The sequence below is a fragment of the Schistocerca serialis genome, chromosome 9 (genome assembly GCF_023864345.2).
Source record: "Schistocerca serialis cubense isolate TAMUIC-IGC-003099 chromosome 9, iqSchSeri2.2, whole genome shotgun sequence".
Classification (NCBI taxonomy): domain Eukaryota; kingdom Metazoa; phylum Arthropoda; class Insecta; order Orthoptera; family Acrididae; genus Schistocerca; species Schistocerca serialis.
In genome coordinates, this window is record NC_064646.1 from 380,198,924 (window position 1) to 380,223,195 (window position 24,272).

At 38.4% G+C, this 24,272-nt stretch overlaps 1 protein-coding gene across 2 annotated transcripts in view; it reads right to left on the minus strand.

Annotated features, from left to right (window-relative positions):
* LOC126418869 (fatty acid synthase-like) overlaps positions 1-24,272 on the minus strand; it is a 431,809-nt gene that overhangs the window by 34,793 nt on the left and 372,744 nt on the right. For both annotated transcript variants that reach the window (XM_050085866.1, XM_050085867.1), the window contains exons 33-34: positions 14,038-14,244; positions 6,119-6,381 (exon numbers count right to left, since the gene is read on the minus strand). In XM_050085866.1, the coding sequence (XP_049941823.1) occupies positions 6,119-6,381; positions 14,038-14,244 (470 nt within the window). The remainder of the gene's footprint in view (positions 1-6,118; positions 6,382-14,037; positions 14,245-24,272) is intronic.

Here is a 24,272-nt window from a genome sequence, read left to right on the forward strand (position 1 = left end):
CTAATAGAATAATGATTGAATTAAAATTTTAAGCAGTCTGAGAAAATTACACACCTAAAAATCTCAATGAAAATCAGTAAATCCCAGCAGAGGTATACAGTCTGTTAACTAAACAGTACGGCTGACTTGATTAATTTTGCAGTAACTTAACACATAGATAAACCAAATTATTATTTATTTATCTGTGCTGTCATTTGCAACTATTTTCAGCATGATTCATATTATAAACCAAAATGTAATAACAAAGTTTAAAATTATTCCTACGCCAGACTATAAGTTACTGCGACAGTCCTTTGTGCAGTCAGCTGGGGTCAAAGATTAAGATTGGAAAAAAATCTGACTTAGAATAAATAAAGATACATAGTGCCAAACAAAGAAAGTCATAGATGAGGTGTTGAAATTTCTTGCACCGCTAGAAGACACAAAATCATATTGGTGCCACAGACTGCAACAGCAAAGACTTAGGGTGTTTCACTCCAAAAAGTGCAGTGAGAATATGCAGAAGCATGGGGGTGAGGAGGAGGCTGGGGCATGGAGGGGGAGGGATAGTATGGTGGGAGTGGCGGACAATGAAGTGTTGCAGCTTTGGCAAAGGGCAGGAGAGAAGGTGCGAAGGGGGGGGGGGGGGCTGTTAAGCAGTGGAAAGGCTGTGTAGTGCTGGAATGGGAACAGGGAGGGGGCTGGATGGGTGAGGACAGTGACTAACAAAGGTTGAAGCCACGAGCTGGTGTTGGTGGGAAGGATCCATATGGCACAGGCTGTACTTGTTTTTTGGCCATGGTTTGTTGGTGGCCATTCATGGAGACAGACAGCTTGTTGGTTGTCACGCCTACATAGAATGCGGCACAGTGGTTGCAGCTTAGCTTGTAAATCACAGGCCTGGTTTCAGAGGTAGCCCTGTCTTTGACCGGATAGGTGACGTTAATGACCGGACTGGAGTAGGTGGTGGTAGGAGGATGTATGGGACAGGTCTTGCATATAGGTCTATCACCGGGGTATGAGCCATGAGGTAAGGGATTGGGAGCAGGGGTTGTGTAAGGATGGACAAGTATATTGTGTAGGTTTGGTGGACGACGGAATACCACTGTAGGAGGGGAGGGAAGGATAGTGGGCAGGACATTTCTCACTTCAGGGCATGGCGAGAGGTAATTGAAACCCTGGCGGAGAATGTAATTCAGTTGCTTCAGTCCCAAATGGTACTGAGTTACGAGGGGAATGCTCCTCTGTGCCCGGACTGTTTGACTTTGGGAGATGGTGGGAGACTGGAAAGATAAGGCATGGGAGATTTGTTTTTGTATAAGGATGGGAGGATAATTACGGTCAGTGAAGGCTTCAGTGAGACCCTCGGTATATTTTGAGAGGGACCGCTTGTCACTTCAGATGCGACGACCATGGGTGGCTAGGCTGTACGGAAGGGTCTTCTCAGTATGGAATGGGTGGCAGCTGTCGAAGTGGAGGTATTGTTGGTGGTTAGTAGGTTTGATATGGAAGTAGGTACTGACGTAGCCATCTCTGAGGTCAAGGTCAACATCTAGGAAGGTGCCTTGTTGGGTTGATTAGGACCAGTGAAGCAAATTGGGGAGAAGTTGTTGAGGTTCTGGAGGAATTTGAAAAAGGTATCCTCACCTTCAATCCAGACAGCAAAGATGTCATCAGTGAATCTGAACCAGGTGAGGGGTTTAGGATTCTGAGTTTTTAGGAAGGATTCCTCTAGACGGCCCATGAATAGGTTAGCATAGGATGGTGCCATGTGGGTGCCCATAGCCGTACCACAGATTTGTTTGTAGGTAATGCCTTCAAAGGAGAAGTAATAGTGGGTGAGGATATAGTTAGTCATGAAGACTAGGAAGGAGATTGTTGGTTTGGAATCCAAAGGGCATCTGGAAAGGTAGTGTTCAATAGCAGTAAGTCCATGGGCATTAGGAATGTTACTGCACAGTGAGATATCAATAGTGACGAGCAGGGCACTGTGTGGTAAAGGGACAGAAACTGTGGAGAGTCGGTCGAGGAAATGGTTGGTATCTTTTATATAGGCGGATAGATTCCGGGTAATAGGTTGAAGGTGTTGATCTACGAGAGCAGAGATTCTCTCAGTGGGGGCACAGTAACCAGCCACAATGTGGCGTCCTAGGTGGTTGCGTTTATGGACTTTAGGATTCATGTAGAAGGTGGGAGTGCGAGGAGTGGTAGGGGTAAGTAGAGAAATGGACTCTGGGGAAAGGTTCTGGGATGGGCCTAACGATTTGAGTAGTGACTGGAGATCCTGCTGGATTACTGGAATGGGATCACTGTGGCATAGTTTGTAGGTGGAAGTATCTGACAGCTGACGGAGTCCTTCTGCCACATAATCCTTGCAGTTCAAAAGAACGGTGGTAGAGCCTTTGTCAGCAGGTAGGATTATAAGGTCGGGATCAGTTTTTAGATGGTGGACTGGGGTTCTTTCTGCAGATGTAAGGTTAGTTGCATGTTGAGGGATTTGGGGAATGATGTTGAGGCAAGGTTTGAGGTTAGTAAATTCTGGAAGGTTAACAGGGGGTGGTTTGGAGGCAGTGGCGATGGATCATGGTTGGATGGATGAGTGAACTGAGTTAGGCGAGGTTCGATATTGGTCTTAGGTTGAGTCTGATTGGTTGGGTTGGTGGCAAAAAAGTGTTTCCACTGTAGGGCCCGGGAGAAGGACAGAAGGTCTTTAACTGGTCCTGCATGGTTGAATTTGGTAGTGGGGCAAAAGGTGAGGCCTTTGGAAAGGACTGATATTTCTGTGGGACTAAGGTTTCTGGAGGAAAGGTTCATAACTGTGTTGCGAGTCTGTTTAGGTTCTGGGTTGTGTGTGGTGGTGGGAGGGAGATTTGGAGGGTGGGGTAAGTGTAGTAGGTCTGCGAGACAGGGTTTGTCAGCTATGAGGGGGTGTGGGGGAGGTTTGGAGGTTATTGTAGAAGTGGTGGACAGTGGTAATCTGAGGTGGGAGTAGGAGGTGAGTATGATGGAGAGCTTCTTGAGGTGGCATTGTGCATGTTGCTCAAGTTCCTGTTTCAATGTGTGTTATGGGTTCCAGGAATTTGGGATTACATAGCAGGAGAATTTTGTGGATGGAGAGAAGGTACTGCAAGGAGGATTGGGCTTGGTTGATATGATTTTACAGGACTATGTTGGTGAGGGCTTAGGATTGGTAGAATCTGAACAGGTGGAGGTCATTGTGGAAGGGGGGGTGGCAACCAGAGGTGGGTAATTAGATGGTAAAGCCATTACGGGGCATACTATGAGCCAAGCAACAACACAGGAACAGTATGTGGGACTGGGATCTGGGTAGGGATAAGGAAACTTTTATATATTGATGCAGATGGAAGGAGCAAGGATCCACGGTGGTGCAACAAATGCAAAAAATTACGTAAAAAAGTACAATTACGTCTGAAAAATTACACAAAAATACACCCAAATACGTGTGAAACGTATGAAAACACGAAATGGATGCACAAGGGGGGGAAAACGAGATGAAATCTGGGGAAGATGGTGATAGTGTAAAGCGAAAACTCACTAAAATTGGCGAGAAGTCATAAGGGTAAAAGTAGAGAATAACTAACCAATAATAAATATATGTATATTACTGTGGGTAGCAGGTTTGAGGGCAGATAAGTGTAAGGGTGGGTGGCAGATGTGGCTGGTTGAGGTGGATTTAGTGGGTCTGAACAGAGATAGAGTGGGAAAAGTGTGTGGGGGGGGGGGGGGGGGGGGGGGGAGAGGTTCGTAGTTAGAGATGTAAGATCGAGTGCTGTAAGGAAAGCTAAAACAATGACAAATGACAAATACTTTGAAAATTCGAGAAACAAATCTAATGCTGTAAGGGATGTTAACAGAAATCAATCAGGAAGTGAAACCAAACAATATAAAAACATAAAATTATGATTTCTTGCCCAACAAAAATTGCAGTAACTTTCAACAAGTATTTTACAAACATAAGTGAACAGTTAGTGAGTGGACTGGAAGAACACAACAAAATATCACCTCCATCATCCAATAGCATAAGAAATGTGTCTACATCATTGTTCCTTTCACCCACAAATACAGAAGAAACTTTATCAGTTATAAAAACCTTGAAAACAGGTTAGTCATGTGGAATTGATGAAATACCAGATTGATTATTAAAAAATGGTGTCTTGCCTTAGATGAATCCTTGACACACTTGTGCAATAGCTCACTGGCATTAGGAACCTTCCCCTCATGCTTAAAATAGCAAAACTGAAACTGCTGCTCAAAAAAGGAAATCCACAAGGTGTTTGAAATTATAGGCCAATAGACCTACTGGTTGTATTTTCAAAAATTTTTACAAATGTTTTTCATAAGAGAGTGTCTGATTTCCTAAGTAAACATAAAATTCTCTCTCCCTCACAGCATCCTTTCAGGAAAGGCTATTCAAATGGGAGTGCAATATTTGAATTTCTTCATAAAATCTATGCTAAACTGGATGAGGGTGAGTTTGCAACAGGTGTTTGTCTTGATTTATCCAGAGCTTTCAACATCATTGAGCATAATACCCTACTGCATAAGCTTGACTAATGAGTGGCTCAGGTCATTCGTCTGTGGACACAAACAGTTGGCTGAAGTGCAATGTTCTGACCATGACGAAATCAGCTACGAGTATTCAGGATATGAAAATGTGAAATACGGTGTCCCTCAAGGATCAGAAATAGGACCCATTCTGTTTCACCTATATGTCAATGACCTTACTTACATTCAACAAGTATTGCCAAACTACCCTCGAATTTGCAAACAATGCAAGCTTTCTTATTAGTGAGAAAACAGAAGAAAAACTAAAAGACTCTGTTATCCAAACAATGAACAGCATAGAACAGTGGTTCAGCTACAACAAAATTTCTGGGCCTCTGGCTCCAGAAAAACACAAAATGGGAGATGCACATTGAATATCTGCAAAGAAAACTAAACTAAACCGTTACTTGATAAGGATCTTAAAAAGTTATTGCAGCAGAACCAGCCTGTTAAATGTATACTACTCCTATGTGCATTCTGTAATTAAACATGGCATTATCTTCTGGGGCAATGTAAGAACAACTATTAAACTTTTCAGGAAGCAAAAGATAATATTAAGGATTATTGAAGGGGTAAACAATAGGACATCATGGACAAGATATTCAAAACAAAGTGAATTCTTCCTCTTCCTAGCATTTTTATCTACAAAATGTCTACCTTCATAAAACAATATCTTGATAGGCACCCCGTTATCTTATTAAAAATGGAGATACACATGCATAAAATATAAGACAAAAAAATATAAGACAATCTGATCTTCACATGAAGCACGTCAGAACATTGCCGTGCCAAAAAGGCACCCTTCATATTGGGATAAAAATTTACAATAATCTGCCTAACCATGTTAAATCAATAAGTAAACTCAATAGTTTAAAGGCTGAACTAAAGGCATATTTAATTGATCATTGCTTTTATAGTCTAACAGAGTACCTAGAAACTAAACAATAAAAATAAATATCCATTATGAATATTCAACTTTGTATGTTGTCGCAAATGTTTATTGTATATATGATTCTTTGCTAAATTACTTAAATATCTACTCCCTAAGAACGCAATACAAACTGTATTTCATATTGTAAAGACTTAACCATGCCCAGTAACCTTGTGAACATTCTATACATGTAGGATTATAAGGACTACATAAATGAATAAAATGAATAAACAATGCTAACAATATCTATAATTAATTATGGGCATAGCAGTATGAAAGGAATTTATATTCACTTTAACTAAGCTTATTTTCTGTCTTTTTTCTAGGTAATTATATATGCAGACACCTGTAATCGTAACATGATACAAGAAAAACTGATATTCTTTGACATAAAATCTGTATCACTGTCAACAACAAACCTGGGAATATGAAAATAATATACCCTTTTCCATTAGCTACTACAGTAAATTTGAAAGCAGTTTTGAGATGTAAATAATAGACAGGGGGCAGGTAGAACCTCAGATACATTTGATTCTTAAGTTTTGCACTAATGTAAAGTGATGCTTTATTTAGCTGGATAAAGACTAAAATAAACAGAAAAATGAGAATAGTAAAAGAAGCAGTTCTCTTGATAGCACTTACTGGCAGAGCAAACTCCGCGATCTCATGTATACTCCTGTACTCATTTTCGTCATAGAATCCATGCTGAAAACATTTCAGGGAAGCTGCACAAATCTTTGATGAGAGAATAGGCATAGTTTCTGGATCTCCGTCAATTCCTGGGAATATATATACATTGTGGCTTCCTGGCAGGCACGGGTGTTTAAGTAGTTTACATGTCTTCATTGATTCCAGTTTCATGAGAGCAGCTGGTACTCTGACGGCAGAAGATATTGCTTGATCTCCTTAAGACAAAAAATGACAAATTGTCACATAAATAAACAAATATTGATAAAATTATTTTAAAAAGGTGTTCTGACAGATAAACATGACTATGAGTGTTAAGTTATTCATTAATTTTAACTATGATCTTTTATTATGTATCGGTTAATTTACAAATACAGTTTCTTTGAGCAAGTATGGTAACATATTGATTATTTTCATCATTGTCTTTTACATTAACCTTAAGCTGTGCCTTTACTGCTAACACAGTTTTCACATGCAGAAATTGATCTCCATACAGAGTTTCAAGATCTAGGGGTAGTGTGTTTCACCAGTAATCAAAACATCCTGGGACCCTGGTTTGAACCCTGCCACTGCTTACATTTTGAATAGAAATCAAATCATCAGCAATTACGGTTTGAAGACTTCAAGCATAAGAAGTCACCTTCATTCTGCCAATGGCCCTGTCAAAGAGGGAAAAGGACTGGACAGAGGTTCAGGGCACTCTCTTGCTGTTGGGGTGGGAAACTGTCCCTAAAGGGGAAAAATCAGCAATGATCAATGGAATGAGGATGCACAACATGACAGCTGTAACTGAAAAAGTGTCATGACGATCTCTGCATTAGTGAAAGGCTACAGATTAGTCCCCCATTCAGGGAGGGGATAACCAATGGGGAGGTGACTATGAGAAAAAAGTTGACTATGTTATGAGTTATCTTCTTCAAATTGGGATGTGGAATGTCAGAAGTCTGAATATGGTAGGGAAGCTAGAATATCTGAAAACAGAAATGTCGAGGCTCAATCTAGATACATTGAAGGTTAGTGAAGTGAAATGAAAATAAGACAAAAATTTCTGGTCAGGCGAATATAGAGCAATACCAACAGCACCAGAAAATAATATAACAGGAGTAGAGTTCATTATAAATAGCAAGGTGGGGCAGAGAGAGAGTTACTGTGGACAGTTCAGTGATAGGATTGTTCTCATCAGAATCAGCAGCAAACAAACACCAACAACAAGAGTTCAGGTATAAATGCTGATGCTGTAAGCAGAAGATAAAGAGACAGAGAAATTACATGAGGGCAAAGTAGAACAAAGGGATATGGGAGAATATGGGCTTGAAAGTAGGAATGAGCAAAAAGACTAAGTGAATTTTGGAACAGACGTCAGTTATTAGCAGTAAATACTTTGCTCAGCAATCACAGGAGGAGGTATACTTCGAAAAGGCTGGGAGATATGGGAAGATTCTAGTTAGATTACATAAAGGCCAGGCAGAGACTTCGAAATAAGATATTGGATTATAAGGTGCCAGGAGCAGGTATAGACTCAGATAACAATTTAGTAATGATGAAGAGTAGGCTGAAGAGTACAAGACTAGTCAGGAAGAATCAATGTGCAAAGTAGTTGGGTACAGGAGTACTAAGGAATGAAGAGACACACTTGAAATTCTCTGGAACTACAGACACTGTGATAATGACTAGCTACGTAGGCAGTTCAGTTGAAGAAGAGTGGACATCTGTAAAAATGGCGATCACAGAAGTTGGAAAGAAAAACAGTGGTACAAGGAAGGTAACTGTGAAGAAACCACGAGTAGCGGAAGAAATATTTCAGTTCGTCGACAACAGAAAGAAGTACAAAAATGTACAAGGAAATTCAGGAATACAGAAATACAAGTCAATTAGGAATGAAATAAGTATGAAGTGCAGGGAAGCTAAAATGAAATGACAGTATGAAAAATGTAAAGAAATTGAATAAGACATTATTGTTGGAAGAACTGGTTCAGTATACAGAAAAGTAAACATAACCTCTGGTGAAATTAAATGCAAGGCCAATAACATTAAGAGTATAGTGGGAATTCCACTTTTAAATGCATAGGAGGGAGGGGATAGATGGAAAGAGTACACTGAAGATCCCAAGAGTAGGAGGTCTCGTCTGATAACATGGTGGAAAAAGAAACACGAATCAGTGGGGAAGATATAGGGGATACAGTATTAAAATCAGAATTTAAAATAGCTTTGGATGGCTTTAATACCAAATAAGACAGAAAAGATCAATAGCATTAATATACCATCAGACTTTTGGAAAAATATCATCCACACAATTCTGATGACAGCAAGAGCTGACAGGTGCAAAATTATCACACAATCAGCTTAATAGCACATACATCAAAGTTGCAGAGTAGTATAAATAAAACTGAGGATTTGTTAGATGATGGTCAGTTTGGCTTTATGAAAAGTAAAGGCACAGAGAGGCAATTCTAATGTTTCATTTCATATCAGAAGAATCACTGAAGAAAAATCAAGCAATGTTCATAGGATTTGTCAACCTGGAAAAAGCATTTGATGATGTGAAGTGGTGCAAAATGTTCAAAATTCTGAGAAAAATGTGGGCAAGCTTAGAGACAGACAGGTAATATACAATATGTACAAGAACTGAAAGGGAACAATAAGACTTGGAGACCAATCATGGACTGCTCACATTAAAAAGAGTGCAAGACAGGGATGCAGTCTTCAGCCCCTACTGTTCAGTCTATACATTGAAGAAACAATTATGGAAATAAAAGAAACTTTCAAGATGGGGATTAAAATTCAAGGTAAAAGAATATCAATGATAAGATTTGGTGACGACACAGCTATCCTCAGTGAAAGTGAAGAAGAATTATAGGATCTGTTGAATGGAATGAGCATTCTAATGAGTACAGAATAAGGACTGAGAGTAAATTGAAGAAAAATGAAAAAAAAATGAGAAGTAGCAGAAATAACAACAGTGAGACACTTAACATCAGAAGTGGAGATCATGAAGTAGATGAAGTTGTTCTGTTACCTAGACAACAATTTAACCTATGATGGAAGAGCAAGGAGGACACAAAAAGCAGACTAGGATTGGCAATATTGGCATTCCTGGCCAAATGAAGTCTACTACTGTCAAACATAGTCGTTAATTTGAGGAAGAAATTTTGATAATGTGCACTTCAATTCTTTGAGACACTTACAGGAGGGGAAAACATTTTTAAAATCAAAAAACAACCTCAAACTACTACACCTTAGTCACTGTTCAAACTTGCTCAATAGTTTGTCTGAGCCTCATGGTCTGAACAACAGGTCTTCAGCGATAGTCATTTGAAATTCTATTTTTATGTCAGGAAGGATCATTAGCCCATAATGCATCACAATTTCCAAATCTCTGACACCAGCACCATTCATGTAACTACACTCTACATCTCATGAACATCCACTGAGATTGTTTAGTAGAGCATTATGATGTTTAGTAAGCAGTTAACAAGAGATGCTCCATATAAACCTGTTGCAGTCAACTTGTCCCATAGTGCATCTAGACTTGGTAGTTACACTTCACCTCCCTTGCTTATCAGTAATGATGAAGTCACATGCTTTTGGGTAGACACTACTTATGTGCATGTATCTTCAGATTCATCACTAGCATGAGCAGTCATATTTGTTAACTGAAAGTGTAATGTCTGTTCTGCCAATTCTGTGCGTAGGAATCACATAAAGTCACATGCAAATATTTTCAGACGTAGAGCTTAGTACTCAATATGAACAAATTTGCACAGTATTTAAAAATCACATAGCTTAGCTTGGATAAATACTTTCTGCAGATCAGCTGTACAAAGTTATGTAAGCAACAGATCAAAATCTCCATATTGTAGTAGCAGTCTTTGACATGACACTAACAATCATCCTTACATCATTGTCAAAGCTTCCCCATACTAAAGTATAGCTTCAGTCAATATTTTATGTCTAACAAAGTGTAGCAGATACACCACCATATGTTTGTTATGTGATTTTAAATGTAGTAATGAAAACCAAATACACATGTTTTCCTTTTACTTCCTCTCACATGTGTTTTGTTTCAGAATGTAAATATACAGTAAAATTGACATCTTGGGTTGTCGGGTGTTCTGCCGGATATCAGCGTCGTACTTGCACGATATTTCGGTCACATAGCTCGTAACCTTCATCAGGTGCGACCTGAGACTGCTCCTCGAGTGGACCTGGTCCAGTATTTATGCCTATGGCCTTCCCCCTCCACCAACGGCTGCAGGCGCTTCCTCTGTGGTCCGCGCCCATTCCCTGCGACCTGCTGGAGCGTTGCTGCTCCGTTTTCCGTCCACTGCGGTTCTTGGTGTTCCCTCTGCAGTCCGCGCCCACCAACCCCGCTCCTGGGGGTTTCATCTACGGCCTGGGGTACCAAGCGTTCCCCCTGCGGTCCGCGCCCGCTCACTACGACCTGTTGGAGCGTTGCCGCTCCGTTTTTCGTCCACTGCGGGTCTGGATGTTCCCTCTGTGGTCCGCGCCCACCAGTCCCACTTCTGGGTGTTCCATCTTCGGTCTGGTGCTCCTGGCAGTCCATCAGGGGCTCGTTTTCGATCTCCATGTCTCTGGTTCTTCTGTTTGTGCAGTGTTGCAGCTGGCCCCACTGCAACACTGCACAAACAGAAGAACCAGAGACATGGAGATGGAAAACGAGCCCCTGACAGACTGCCAGGAGCACCAGACCGAAGATGGAACACCCATAAGTGGGACTGGTGGGCGCGGACCGCAGAGGGAACATCCAGACCTGCAGTGGACGAAAAACGGAGCGGCAACGCTCCAACAGGTCGTAGTGAGCGGGCGCGGACCGCAGGGGGAACGCTTGGTACCCCAGACCGTAGATGAAACCCCCAGGAGCGGGGTTGGTGGGCGCGGACTGCAGAGGGAACACCTAGAACCGCAGCGGACGGAAAACGGAGCAGCAACGCTCCAGCAGGTCGCAGGGAATGGGCGCGGACCACAGAGGAAGCGCCTGCAGCCGTTGGTGGAAGGGGAAGGCCATAGGCATAAATACTGGACCAGGTCCACTCGAGGAGCAGTCTCAGGTCGCACCTGATGAAGGTTACGAGCTATGTGACCGAAATATCGTGCAAGTACGATGCTGATATCTGGCAGAACACCCGACAACCCAAGATGTCATTAGATCGCCGGGAAAGCCTGAAGAGTTACAGTAAAATTTATTACATCTAGTGGCACAGCAACTTACTCCCACTGAAAGCCATAAATACAGTTCCAAGCATCTCTCAATTATACTAAAATTTATGAGATGAGCAGAAATGGTGAGGTGACATACATATTTCCCATTTTACATTCAAAAAATTTTATAAACATAAATAAAATAATACTGTTATGATTTAATGTGGACTGGCTTAATTTTTCTTACAGGGTGTCGGGGAACTGATCATTTTTAAATTTCAAAGTCAAGGCTTTTTCCAAGTTTTTCAAGGCAAATAAATTCTATTTTACTTTTTCTATTAAATTTGAGACTAAAAAAATCCTTTTTTCAAAGCTTTATATTGATAATTATTAGAATACGCATAATTGAACACAAGTTATTTATTTATTAGTTAAATCACAGGTACAAATTAAAATATTTTTAAAATATTAAATACTGTATTCTGATTTACAGGAAGTAAAAAATGAAAAATAAAAAATTACAAATTCTGTTTTTATGTAGAGATATCCATAATAACCTGCTGACACAGAACAAACTGTAGAAACCTACCATGATAAATATGAGTAAATCATTCCTTTGCAAAAATCTTTGAGGATTTTATCAACAATGTTTTTTTCTGTGATTTTAGCTTGCCTTCATTTGTTCAATAACCACTTCTCCTTTTCTCTATTACCTTCCTTTGCCTTATGTTTCACATCATCTTTATACAAAGAATGTGCTTTGCAAAAACAGTGTAGAAGACTTTTGTCAATGTTGAACTTGTCAACTCCATTTGCATCTTGGATTTTGTCATATGTATATCTTTAGCCATAAGATTCTTTCTGTTTGAATTTCAACTATAATTTTGGAGTTTCCAGGAAAGCCTCACTCAACAGAAGCATTTCCACGTGAGCATATTAAAATAATTTCCACAAAATCTTGGAAATTAGGACATGGCTTTGAAGACAATTTGACTGTATTAATACAGAATTTGTCACGACTTTCACTTCGCTTGTTACTTTTTGCCTCATCTTCAATTCTTTTTTCTCTGCATATTTCCACAAATTCAAGTCTGACATGGTTTGTCTTTGAACCCAACACTTTTCCATTTGACACTAAAATTTGAAGACGTGCCATCAATCTTCTTTCAGCTGCTTCCTGATTTAACGTGATTTCTAGATTCAAGCAGAAAATTGCGTGTGTTAAGTTGTATTTGAGTGGTGTTCTTTCTCGCATCTTCTCTACTATGCCAATAATGCATGTATACATGTTTTCCTTTAGCAACAATATTTCCTCTTCAGATCCATTTTTAACTTTTTTCAGTCCACTTCTTGTACCAAAATTCGATTGGACTGTCTTGCTGCCTGGAACTACTGCCCAGCAATGCAAAGCAACAGTGTGTGACATTGTAGTAAGTAGCTATTAAGCAGTAAAAAGTCACTTGTCTTAACTTCTTTCACGCATGTGTGCAAGTGGAAAAAATGATGAATGAAGAAGCTACTTCTGGCCCATCCATATCCACAATGTCAATGACACAGGGTGAAGTGAGAAAAATTTATAAACTTCCCGTAATGTTGTGAACAGAAGAAAATGTAAGCAGGAGAGTACATAAAAAAGGTGAATAATCACTTAATACTGATAATTGTATAAATGCTGCAAAATGACACAATTACAAATGCGTAAAATGTCATTCGTTCCCTCTGGTTAGATAATTGCGTTACAACAGCCTAAATTTATTTCATTATTACTCAAGGTTATTGCCACTCTGCTCGATGAAAACGCTAAGCAAGCACTCATAAACTACAGATTTATAGACACCAGATTGTGGATTACCCCATGGTAAAACCAACAGCTAGCTTTAACTTCTTCATTCATAATATTATGTCAGTCTGTTGCCATCAAACAGTTGTTCACCTCCATAGATCTGTTTGATACATATTGGTGCAAGTTATTACTCTTCGTGACTGTGACAGCTTGTTTTTTATGGCTGCTGACTACAACAAGCTAACGGTTATGTAATTTCAAATATTTTATTAAACTGGATACGAACATCTCTATAAAATGCTTTTACAAAACTTATTACTTCTGTGTATTTCTACAATAGTAGCTTATCTGTACTTGATGCCAGACTTCAAAGCAATGAATTCTCCCATCTCTTCCACCTCTCAAACAGTAGCACCAATCAGTTTCCTCAGATTCCTCCCTCACGCAACAGCTTGACAAGTACAAAACAGTTACCAATCACTGTGTAAACATTGGATCACCAACAGGTATCCATAGACGGATTAAACTGATAATATACCAGCTGTTCTGAAAAAATTAAAAAAGTTTAGGTTTTTAAATAAAATTTAAAGATTTTTCTGGGTTTTTTTTCTTTTTTTTTCTCAGTTTTGAAAATTCTCAGCTTTTTCCAGGTTTTCAAGATTTAAAAGTTTGCAGGACACAGCCTATTATGTAAAAAGGTAATTACACTGGCTGTTAGTGTAGACAAGATGACAGCTGCTGGAGTTAGTAAGTGTAAATGGTATTTAATATATTTATAAAGTGAAATGAACAGTTGCAAAAGTTAGTTCTTTTTTGTAATTCTTCCAAGCATGATATACAAACTAATGCACCGGTTTCCAAAAGTTAGTTTCTGCTGATGAATGAATGGAAATGATTTAATATTAAAATGTTTGAAGTGTTATTCACTTACCTACAGGAACTGTTACTTCTGGTTCAGCTGCTGAATTTTTGGCCATTTCTACAATTGATGAAAGGGTTAAATTTCGGACTTCTTCTGCAGTCAAGAATATTTCAAATGTGATTTCCACAGCTTGCTTGATCTCTACAGCCATGATGGAATCCATTCCCAACTCTGCCAGTGGTGCGTTGTGATTTACAGTTTTCAAATCCTTGATTCCTTGATGTAAAGGAATGAATATTTTTGAAACTCTCTACTCTCAGGTATATTATAATAATTATATGCAAAAAGGCATTTTAATAAGATGGGGAAAAAGGCCCAAAAGAACACATATATTTCTTATAAATTAAAAGGTTATGGTGTAATAGAAACTTCTACTGTACAACATGTCTTGTTCTTTCTCATGCTAACTGCTTCCACATCTTAAAACAAATGAAACTGAGATAAATATTTTTAACTCTAGGAAAAATATGTAACAATAAAAAGAAAAATGATTTGATATAACTTTTAGTTTTGATCCTGAAACAATCTGTGTATGTGTGTGTGTGTGTGTGTGTGTGTGTGTGTGTGTGTGTGTGTGTGTATGTGTGTGTGTGTGCACGCACGTGCTGATCTTCAGATTTTCTGTAGCCTATAACTATAACACATATAACAAGGTCACAGTAAGAATGCATATATTACAGATGTTTGCACATAAATTGTGTGAATTTTAATGTTAACTGTAGGAATAGTTTACTGCATTTTGGTTACGAACACAAGAGGTTATAAACGAATGAGCCAAAACATTAGGACCACTGTCCATCATGAGGTTGAATGCCAGCTGGTGTGGCATTACAGACAACTAGATAAAAGTATTTAAGCATAGAAGAAGTGAGTGGGGATCAGACTAGAGATTATATGATCTGCAAATAGAGAAATTCAGTGATATAAATGACTTTAGCATAAAGAAAATTATTATAGCCCTGCTACTTGAAATGAGTTTTTCAGGAGTTGCAAAGTTGGTCTGCTGTTCATGCGCTACTGCTGTAGCATCTATGGTGAAGGATGATGAAACCATCAGTAGGCAACACGGTACTGGACAGCCACTACTCATCTCAAAACAGGTCAGAGACTTGTTCATTCCACAAAGCAAGATAGTTAGCGGGCAGTCTGGCACATTCCTGAATATGGGACTCTGCAGTAGACAATACTTGTGTTTTGCTATATCGACCCACATTGTCTATAATGATTGCAGTGAGCACAGGATCACTGAGATTGGACTGTGGATCGATGGAAATGTGTCACCTGGTCAGATGACTCACGAATTTAGTTACATCAAGTCGATAGTCATATCTGAATATGGATATGCCATCATCTTGGCAAACTATTGCTCAAAATATACCCTGTGTCAAAGATGCAGACAAAGGGTGACAGTATTATGCTATGGGAGACACTCACTTGGGCTTTCATGGGACTTGTGGTATTAACTGAAAGCATCATAACAGCTATGGAGTACTTGCATTTTATTGTAGACTACCTGCCTCCATTCTTGCCTGATGTCTTCCGTGGCAGCAATGGTATCTTGCAGCAGGACAACTGTCCATATGACAAGGACAGTAAAAAATCAAAATGCTTTTGTACTTTTTCATTGAAACATAAGAGGCCCATTAAATAAGGAATATGAACTTTCCATATCATGAGAGAGAACTGAAAAATCAGAAGATACTCCTATAGATATTCAGAAGTTACAAAAACTGAACAGGTCCATGAAGAGAAATATAAGCCAATATCAAGTTACCATACAAAAAAAGAAAAAAACATTTTAAATTTCATGTCACTTAGAAAGGGAACTGATAAGACTTAGTACAAATAACTGGAAAGTCAAAGTAGAATGAGAGTTCAAAACTGATTTAATCTATGATGGTACTAATTGAGAGCATCTAGATTTACAGATGTCCAGTTTTGGTTTGTTCCCTACAGTCACATTCACAACAAGAATATAAGAACATATTATAACAGCAGTTGATAATTTATTTCTAAATCCAATTGTCTTTTGTAAAATAGATGTGGGTCACATAATAAATTGTTTGTCTCACAATGATCTTGAAATTGTCATTATGAGGCATCCCTGTTAATCAGATTCAGATAAGAAAGGAAAAATACAGTCTTAGTTATGCTGTTCTGAGAGAATTTACTTGGCAGATTATGGAAGAAGTTTATCAAGGGCACACACTAGATGAGGAATTTAATTTATTTCAAAAATTGTTTGTACAACACTGTGAATCCAATTTTCCTTCGTGATGTGTCAGGAGAAAATGCAGAGGAGGCTGAGTGAAAGGATGACTAACATCTGCGATTAAAGTCATTTGCGCTATGACGAGGGGGCTTTCTTTAACACAGATACTGTAATCATTTGTTTGTGGTGGGTGTGACAAAATATCCTGTGAAACATTACTAAATGCCTTCTCTGAAAACTGTCTAGAACAGATAGTTCAGAACCCAATCATGATGGAAATATGTTAGACCTAACTCCAACAAATAGACCTGACCACTTTGAGGGCATCTACATCTTATATGCATCTACATTTATACTCTGTAAACTGTTGTGAAGTGCACTGCAGAGGGAACATCCCACTGTACCGGTTATTGTGACTTTCTCTTGTTCCATTCAAGTATGGAGTGTGGGAAACATGATTGTTTAAATGGTTCTGCGCATGCTGTAGTTGATGAAATTTTATCCTCATGATCACTATGGCAGTGATATGTGGCGGGTAGCAGTGTATTCCTAGAGTCATCATTTAAAACCAGTTCTTGAAACTTTGTTAGTAGACAATCTTGGGATAGTTTCAGTCTATCTCCAAGAGACTGCCAATTCTGTTCTTCCAACATCTCAGTGACACTCTCCCATGTGTCAAACGAACCTGTGACCATTCGTGCTGTCCTTCTCCTTGTACTTCCAGTATCCCCTGCCAGTCTTGTTTGGTATCAGTCCCACATACATAGACAACATTCTAGGATGGGTCACATTAGTGATTTGTGAGCAATCTCCTCTGTCGACCGATTGCATTTCTCTAGTATCCTATGAGTAAACTGAAGTCTGCTCCCTGCTTCACCCATGACTGAGCGTATGTGATTATTCCTTTCATATCCCTACAAAGTGTTACAACTAAGTACGTATACGTATGAGTTTACAGATTCTAGTTGTGACTCACTAATATTATGTTCACATGATAATATTTTATTTATTAATTTTTTGTGAAGTGCACAATTTTACATTTTAGAACACTTAAAGCAAACAGCCAATCATTGCACACTTTTAAATCTTATCAGGTCTGACTGAGTGCTTGTACATCTTCATTCAGATGGTGTTTAGGGTTGATAACTGCATCATCTGTGAAAGGTCTCAGGTTACTGTTAGTATTGACTGCAAGATCATCAATTTGCAATATGAAGAGCAAGGTACCCAACATGCCTCCCTCCCCTGAGGAATGCCTGAAGTAATTTCTACAATTGTTGATGACTCCATATCCAATATAAGATGCTGCATCCTCTGTACCAAAAACTCCTCAATCCAGTCACATATGAGGACTGATCAACAAAGACAGACTGATTTTTTTTTTTTTTTTCACAGATGTGAATTACTCTGTTTCGATGTACACCCCTCCTATTTGCATGCACTTTTACAGCATCTCTATGCACTTTTACAGCATATCTGCTGGTCCTCCAACACAAGGTACAGGGCATTTTTTTCTCAGTTCCTTGAGAACTGAGTCGCTTTTCTTGAGCACTGCTATTGTCACGAAGAAATCACTGTCCAGTTTGAGGAAGTTGTGATAATTTGATAATTTTCTTGGAATATCGTTCATCAGTTTGGCCAATAATGATGCATAGGATGCTTCTGTAACAGTAGTTTGAGGGGGAACTGCATGTTGGTAACTCATTTCATGTCAGTCAAAAATTGTGATCACCATCACTTTTCCTGCAGATGGAACAACTTTTCGCTTCTTGGTATTGGAGAACCTGGCAATTTCTACACTGTGCCCATTTTCCATAAGGATCATAATGATGCAGCCACAACTCATCACCATAGATAATCAATTGAGTTAATGCATCCACCCATAAGCAAAAAGATGCAGCACATCACGGCTTGTTTCCATTTGTACAGACTTTTGTTCATGAGTCAACAGATGTGGCACCCAATGGGCACAAACATGGCTCACATGGAGATAACCTTCACAGTCATAAAGACACTGCCATATGAAATTCTCAACACTTCACTGAGTTTACTTAATGTTATCTGCCAACCCTCAAGGACAATCATAGTAGCTGTATTAAGGATGACATCAGTCACAGCAGAAGCCAAAACACCAGGACTACATTGCTTAACACAGACACGTTGGCCTTCTTTGAAGTCCTCAAACCACATAAACAGTGTTGTCTGAGGTAGTGTATCATCTCCATACACTTGCTGCAGCTTTTTGTAAGTTTCAATGACTGTATGGTACAAATGAACACAGAATTTTATTGTGCCATACTGCTCTCTCGTGTCACCCCCTTTGTTTGGTATGTGAAACACAAAGAGCACCTAAAAATACAGTATTACTACCAATCTGTCCACATGAGAATGCTGCACCCTATGGACATTACACATGAACACCCTCTCTTTGTTTTAGGGGAGAAAAAATATGTACATATAGAAAGATGCACACGTTGTTTTTATTATGATGGTTCTACATCGCCTATTTACATGAATAGCCATCATAGAAGATATATGTACATCTAGAAAGATGCACACATTGTTTTTATTATGATGGTTCTACATTGCCTATTTACATGAAAAGCCAACACACTCACACACACACACACACACACACACACACACACACACACACACACACACACACACACACACAGATATAGGTAGAAACAGTATCTACCATGAGTTGAATAATACGTGTAGACATAGTATCTACTAAGATTATAGAAGTTGAAAAGTAGAGGACTCTAGGGTATTAAATAAGATGCTAAGAAGTGAGAGTGAAGTATAAAATAGATTTTTATTTTACCAGGAAATATTTAATTATAGTGTACATGAAGATGTATGGCAATGGCCTTGCCGCAGTGGTTCCACTGGTTCCTGTCGATCACCGAAGTTAAGTGCTGTCGGGCGTGGCCATCACTTGGATGGGTGACCATCTGGGCCGCCATGTGCTGTTGCCATTTTTCGAGGTGAACTCAGCCTCATGATGCCAATTGAGGAGCTACTCGACCGAATAGTAGCGGCTCCGGTCACAGAAAACCATCATAAGGACTGGGAGAGCGGTGTGCTGACAACACGCCCCCCCCTATCCGCATCCTCAGTGAGGGTGACACAGCGGTTGGATGGTCCCGATGGGCCACTAGTGGCCTGAAGACAGAGTGTACATGAAGATCTGTACTAGGGTAATGAACTGTCAGGCCTACTCATAAAGGATAAGGGGGTGCATACCCGGCATGTGCTAAGGATATAGGGCAGGTGTACCTACATAGACATAGGATGACCTGTGGCCTGATGAATAGGGTTGTTTTATAAAGGGGCATACCTACCAGAATGGAAGGAGGAAGTGAACTCATAGGGTCAACCACATGTAAGGTATAGGTACTGATCCTAGGTGAAAAGGACAGTATCATGACAGAAGTCTCACATTTAATAGGAGTTATTCTGGTAAATTTGAATTCTGTATATCACCAGCATTATTATGCTTTATGTGAATTTAAAGGTGTTCAAAAGAACACTTTCAGTTGCCCAGAGTTCCTCCAGACTACAAACTACTATAAATAATGGTACTAGTACATACTAAGGAAAAAATAGTACACAGAATTAGAATAAAGAATAAAGTATTCAAGTGTCATGAACACCTGGAGCTTATGATTGGAAACTAAAGGTTTAGTCCTCATGATTCCTAGATATAAGAAAACAAACTCCAATATTGATTGAAATGTTTACATTTAAAAAAAAAAGGAACAGCTAAATAATAAAAAAAGGGTATTCATGGTTATGAAAAGAACAAGGCATAATGTTGAAATATGAATTATTGTTATATGTGATATAAATGTACATATATAAAATATCGCATGTTCAGTCTGAGGGGAGGAATATGTAGTGCTTCGAGAATTTCTGCATAAATTCTAGAACTACTTGGCCTTCCTCCATCTCAAACAGACAATATTTTAAATAGAAGTGTGAGAGAAGTGAATCCAACATACTGTGCATTGCATGTTTCTGTGTGCAGATCTAAAAACAGTCACAAGCAAAATGTGGAAACAGTGGCTGAACGGTGGATGACAAGTACCTGCTGTTCGATCCATAGAGTTTCAGTGTATGTGCAGAGAAGAACAAGGAGTGTTTATATATAATTTTGTGCTTTTAGTGACTGTGATGATTGTTTAGGACAAATAAAGAAAAGAGATTAGACTTTCAAGTAATTCCTGGGTTGGACTTGCTAGAAGCAAGACATGTTCATAAATTATGTGGTTGTTAAACATACGCTATTGTAAATGTATTTAATTGAGTCTAATGCGAGTGAGATGAATCGGTTGAATTGCTGACCTTATATTTATGTGAGAAATAGTGAATTTGTTCTTTGTGGAAGTTGAAATATACCAAGACTAAACTAAAAGTATTCTGCAAGTATCCACTTATTTCATGAGTAGAGAGAGAGAGAGAGAGAGTCTGGTAAATTCCCTTAACCAGCTTTATTCTTCAGATAAGAAGTTTTTGGATATCGACATGGCCGACTATCTGGAGAGGAAGATCGGATGTGCATACCAAGTAAGTCAAATGATGTGAGAGGACAGGAAACTATCACAAAAGCTACAGAAGAACTCAATCTCAGTCTTTGTTGATAAGCCCTCCTATTTCATCTTACACTGCATGTGATCACACTTTTGATAAGAAGCATAGCCATGGTACTGAGTAAAATGATTTCTGTGAATCGAGAAATACTCTATCTATCTGACTGTGTTGGTCTATGGCTTTCGGGATGTCATGTGAGAAAAGTGCGAGTTGGGTTTCACATGATCTATGTTTTCAAAATCCACACTGATTGGCAGGGAGAGACCATAACTCTTCATGTTTAGGCTCAGAATATGTTATAAGATCCTACAACAAATAGATATCAAGAATTCTGGGCAGTAATTTTGTGAATCCCTTCTACTGTCCTTCATTTAGACATGTTTGACCTGTGCATTCTTCCAACTAAGGGGGCACAGCTTTTTATTTGAGTGGTCTAGGATAGATTAAAGTTATCAGAGTGGTGTACTCAGCTGCAAATTGGATATAGAATCTGATAGGGTTACCATTGGGACCTGGGGCTTTGTTAAGTTTTAACCTCTTCAGCTGTTTCTCATGTTCACTCATCTTTTCAGTGGTATGAGAATTAAGCTGGGGCCATACTCATGGTTTTTTTCTCTGTAAAGGAACATTTGAAAACAGAGTATTTCCGCTTTTACAATCATGATAGAAGCTGAAGAAATTAATTAAAATTTGTGCTACAGCCAGGACTTGACTGCAGGCATCCTGATTACTAGGCATTTGTGTGATCCATTATGTCACTGTAGCAGCATAGTAATACAATAAAAACATTGATTTCATGGAATATGTTAGACTCTATAAAACCATATTTAAAAGAGTTGTCAAGGCAACAAAACAACTGGCAAATAACAGGATGATTTTAAATCATAAAAATAAGACAAAGGCTGTGAGGTCAGTCATTAAATCTGAGTTACGTGTTAAAGCCTGTAACAAAGAAATTTCAAAAAATGACACTGAAAGGAAAACTATTGAAGTTCAACTCAAATACCAGAGTACTTTAATGAATTCTTTACAAATGTAGCAAAGTCTGATGTAGATGTTACAGATTATCACAACAAAGTAAATCCCTTTGGTCTAAGTGAAGACTCTGAAAATTTTTAGAAGTTTCTGTGGGGGAAGTAGAAAATGCTATTCTAACATTAAGAAACAAAAAAATCTGCAGGTTGGAATGGAATACTAACCAAGGTTATTAAAACAGTACACAGTAAAATTGCAATCCCACTAGCTCAAATAATAAATCAATGCTTTGAAGAGGGCTGTTTCCCAGAGGTACTGAAATATGCTTAACTCAAACCACTCTTCAAGAAGGGATCAAGAGAGATCATAGGAAATGATCATCCTATCTCAATTCCCCCAGTCAATGAATATATGAAAAACTTGCTGTTGCTCAAATCCAAAACTTCATTGCAAAATATTCTGCTTTTCTAAACAGTGGAGTTGGTTTACAGCAGGAGAAAAACACCACAGCTGCAGTGAACAGTTTCATTGAGAAAATAAGCACATCATTTGACAAGAGAAATAAGATGGCAGGAATTTTTGGTGACCTCACAAAGGTGTTTGATTCTGCAAAACATGCATTACTTATTTACAAACCTGAAAAGTATGGCATCAGCAGCAGTGTTCTGCAATGGCTTAAATCCTACCTATGAAGCAGAAAGCAAACAGTTGGCATCTCTTTAAATGGCGCATATTATTTTTCTGAATGGAAAAAAGAAAAAAAAAATTATCTCAGTGTGTTGGTTCAGTTCCATTTTTCTTTTATGTCAATGGCTTACCATTAAATATCAGCTCCCAATCAGTTCTGTTTGTAGATGATACTTCTGTCTTAGTTGAAAATCAGGATTCAGAAAAAATTCCCAAATCTGTGGTCAGTACCCTCAGTACTTTAGAGACTTGCCATCAGCTAAATGGGTTGAATCTAAACAAAGCTAAATGGGTTGAATCTAAACAAATCTAAGACTCACATGACCCAATTTAAAACCAAACAGTCAAAATGAGAACAGATTAAGATTGTTCATAACAATCAAGGTATAGAAGAAGTTGACTCAGTCAAATTCTTAGGTTTATATGTATACGGAAAATTGAGCTGGCAGGCAACATTGAAACCTAGCAAACAAACTGAGCAGCTTTGCATTTGCAATGCAAATATTATCAACTGCAACTGGCATGGACACATGAAAAGTAACATATACAAGCTACTTTGAATCTATCATTAGGTATGATTTTGTTCTTAGGGGTAACTCGCCAATCATAGTGCAGATACTAAAAATACAGAAATAAATCATTTGAAATATGTGCACTGCAAATCATAAAGAACCACATCATCCATTATGAACTCTGTCATCCCTATAGAAATATGAGATTACAATATTTTTGTACATCAGACATAAATTATTTGAGGGAAGCTATTTTGTCCATCCACATGATACTAGAAACAAAGAAACTGTTATGCTTCCCACCCACCACCTCAGACTGTATGCCCAGAGATCTCAATACATGGGAATGAAAATTTGTAATAAATTAAAAGGGAATATGCTAACACAGATGAATTTTGGTCCACTTAAGAGAAAGTTACATGAGGCAATGACACTGAAATGTTATTACTCAGTGGATGAATTTATGCAGGTCAAACTGGAAATCTGAGCCAAATATAATGTGTTACATATTCCAAGAAATATCCTGATAGTGTTATTATTTATTTTAGTGATATTATTTATTAATATAAAAATCATTGTAACTGTATTGAAAGGAGTCTACAAGGGCACATTTGTATGTGGCACCTAAATATGGTAATAATGTTAATGTAAACTAAACTGGAACTATGATATTATAAATGATGTATGTCTCTGATAAATTTTATAATGCAGATTGCTGACTGTGTACGACCATGGAGCCAAAGATACTGCTTCTGGTCTGAGATTGTAGTGTTGGAGTAAGAGAGCACTGGCCACTCAGTTGTATGCAGCTGTCTGTGAGAGAAAGTAGTCAGTTTTTGTGTGTGCTGTGTGCAGCCACCAAGTGGTAGTTTAATGTAGGTATGTCAATATTGTTGAACATGGAAGCAAAAGTCTTCATGCAAGCAAGATAAAGATGTTAAATAATTATGATTTTTGTTTTGCCAGCACATTAGTATACATGAGTTGGCTGTTAATTTGTAACTGTTGAGCAACCCCAGAATGTACATAAAATGATTTGATGAAAAGGCTAGTTAGATACTTCACTTTTGTAATGTTGCTAGGATTTGTTAATAGAGCTATATGTAATTTGATGATTTTCATTTATGTTGGATTAGTGAGGTTAGATAATACTTGCTGTTTAAATCTCATTGATTGTGAATCAGTTGTGAGTATAATGTAACTTCAATTGTCAGTTGTTTATGAAAATACAAAGACTTGCAATATAATTTTGCTAAAAA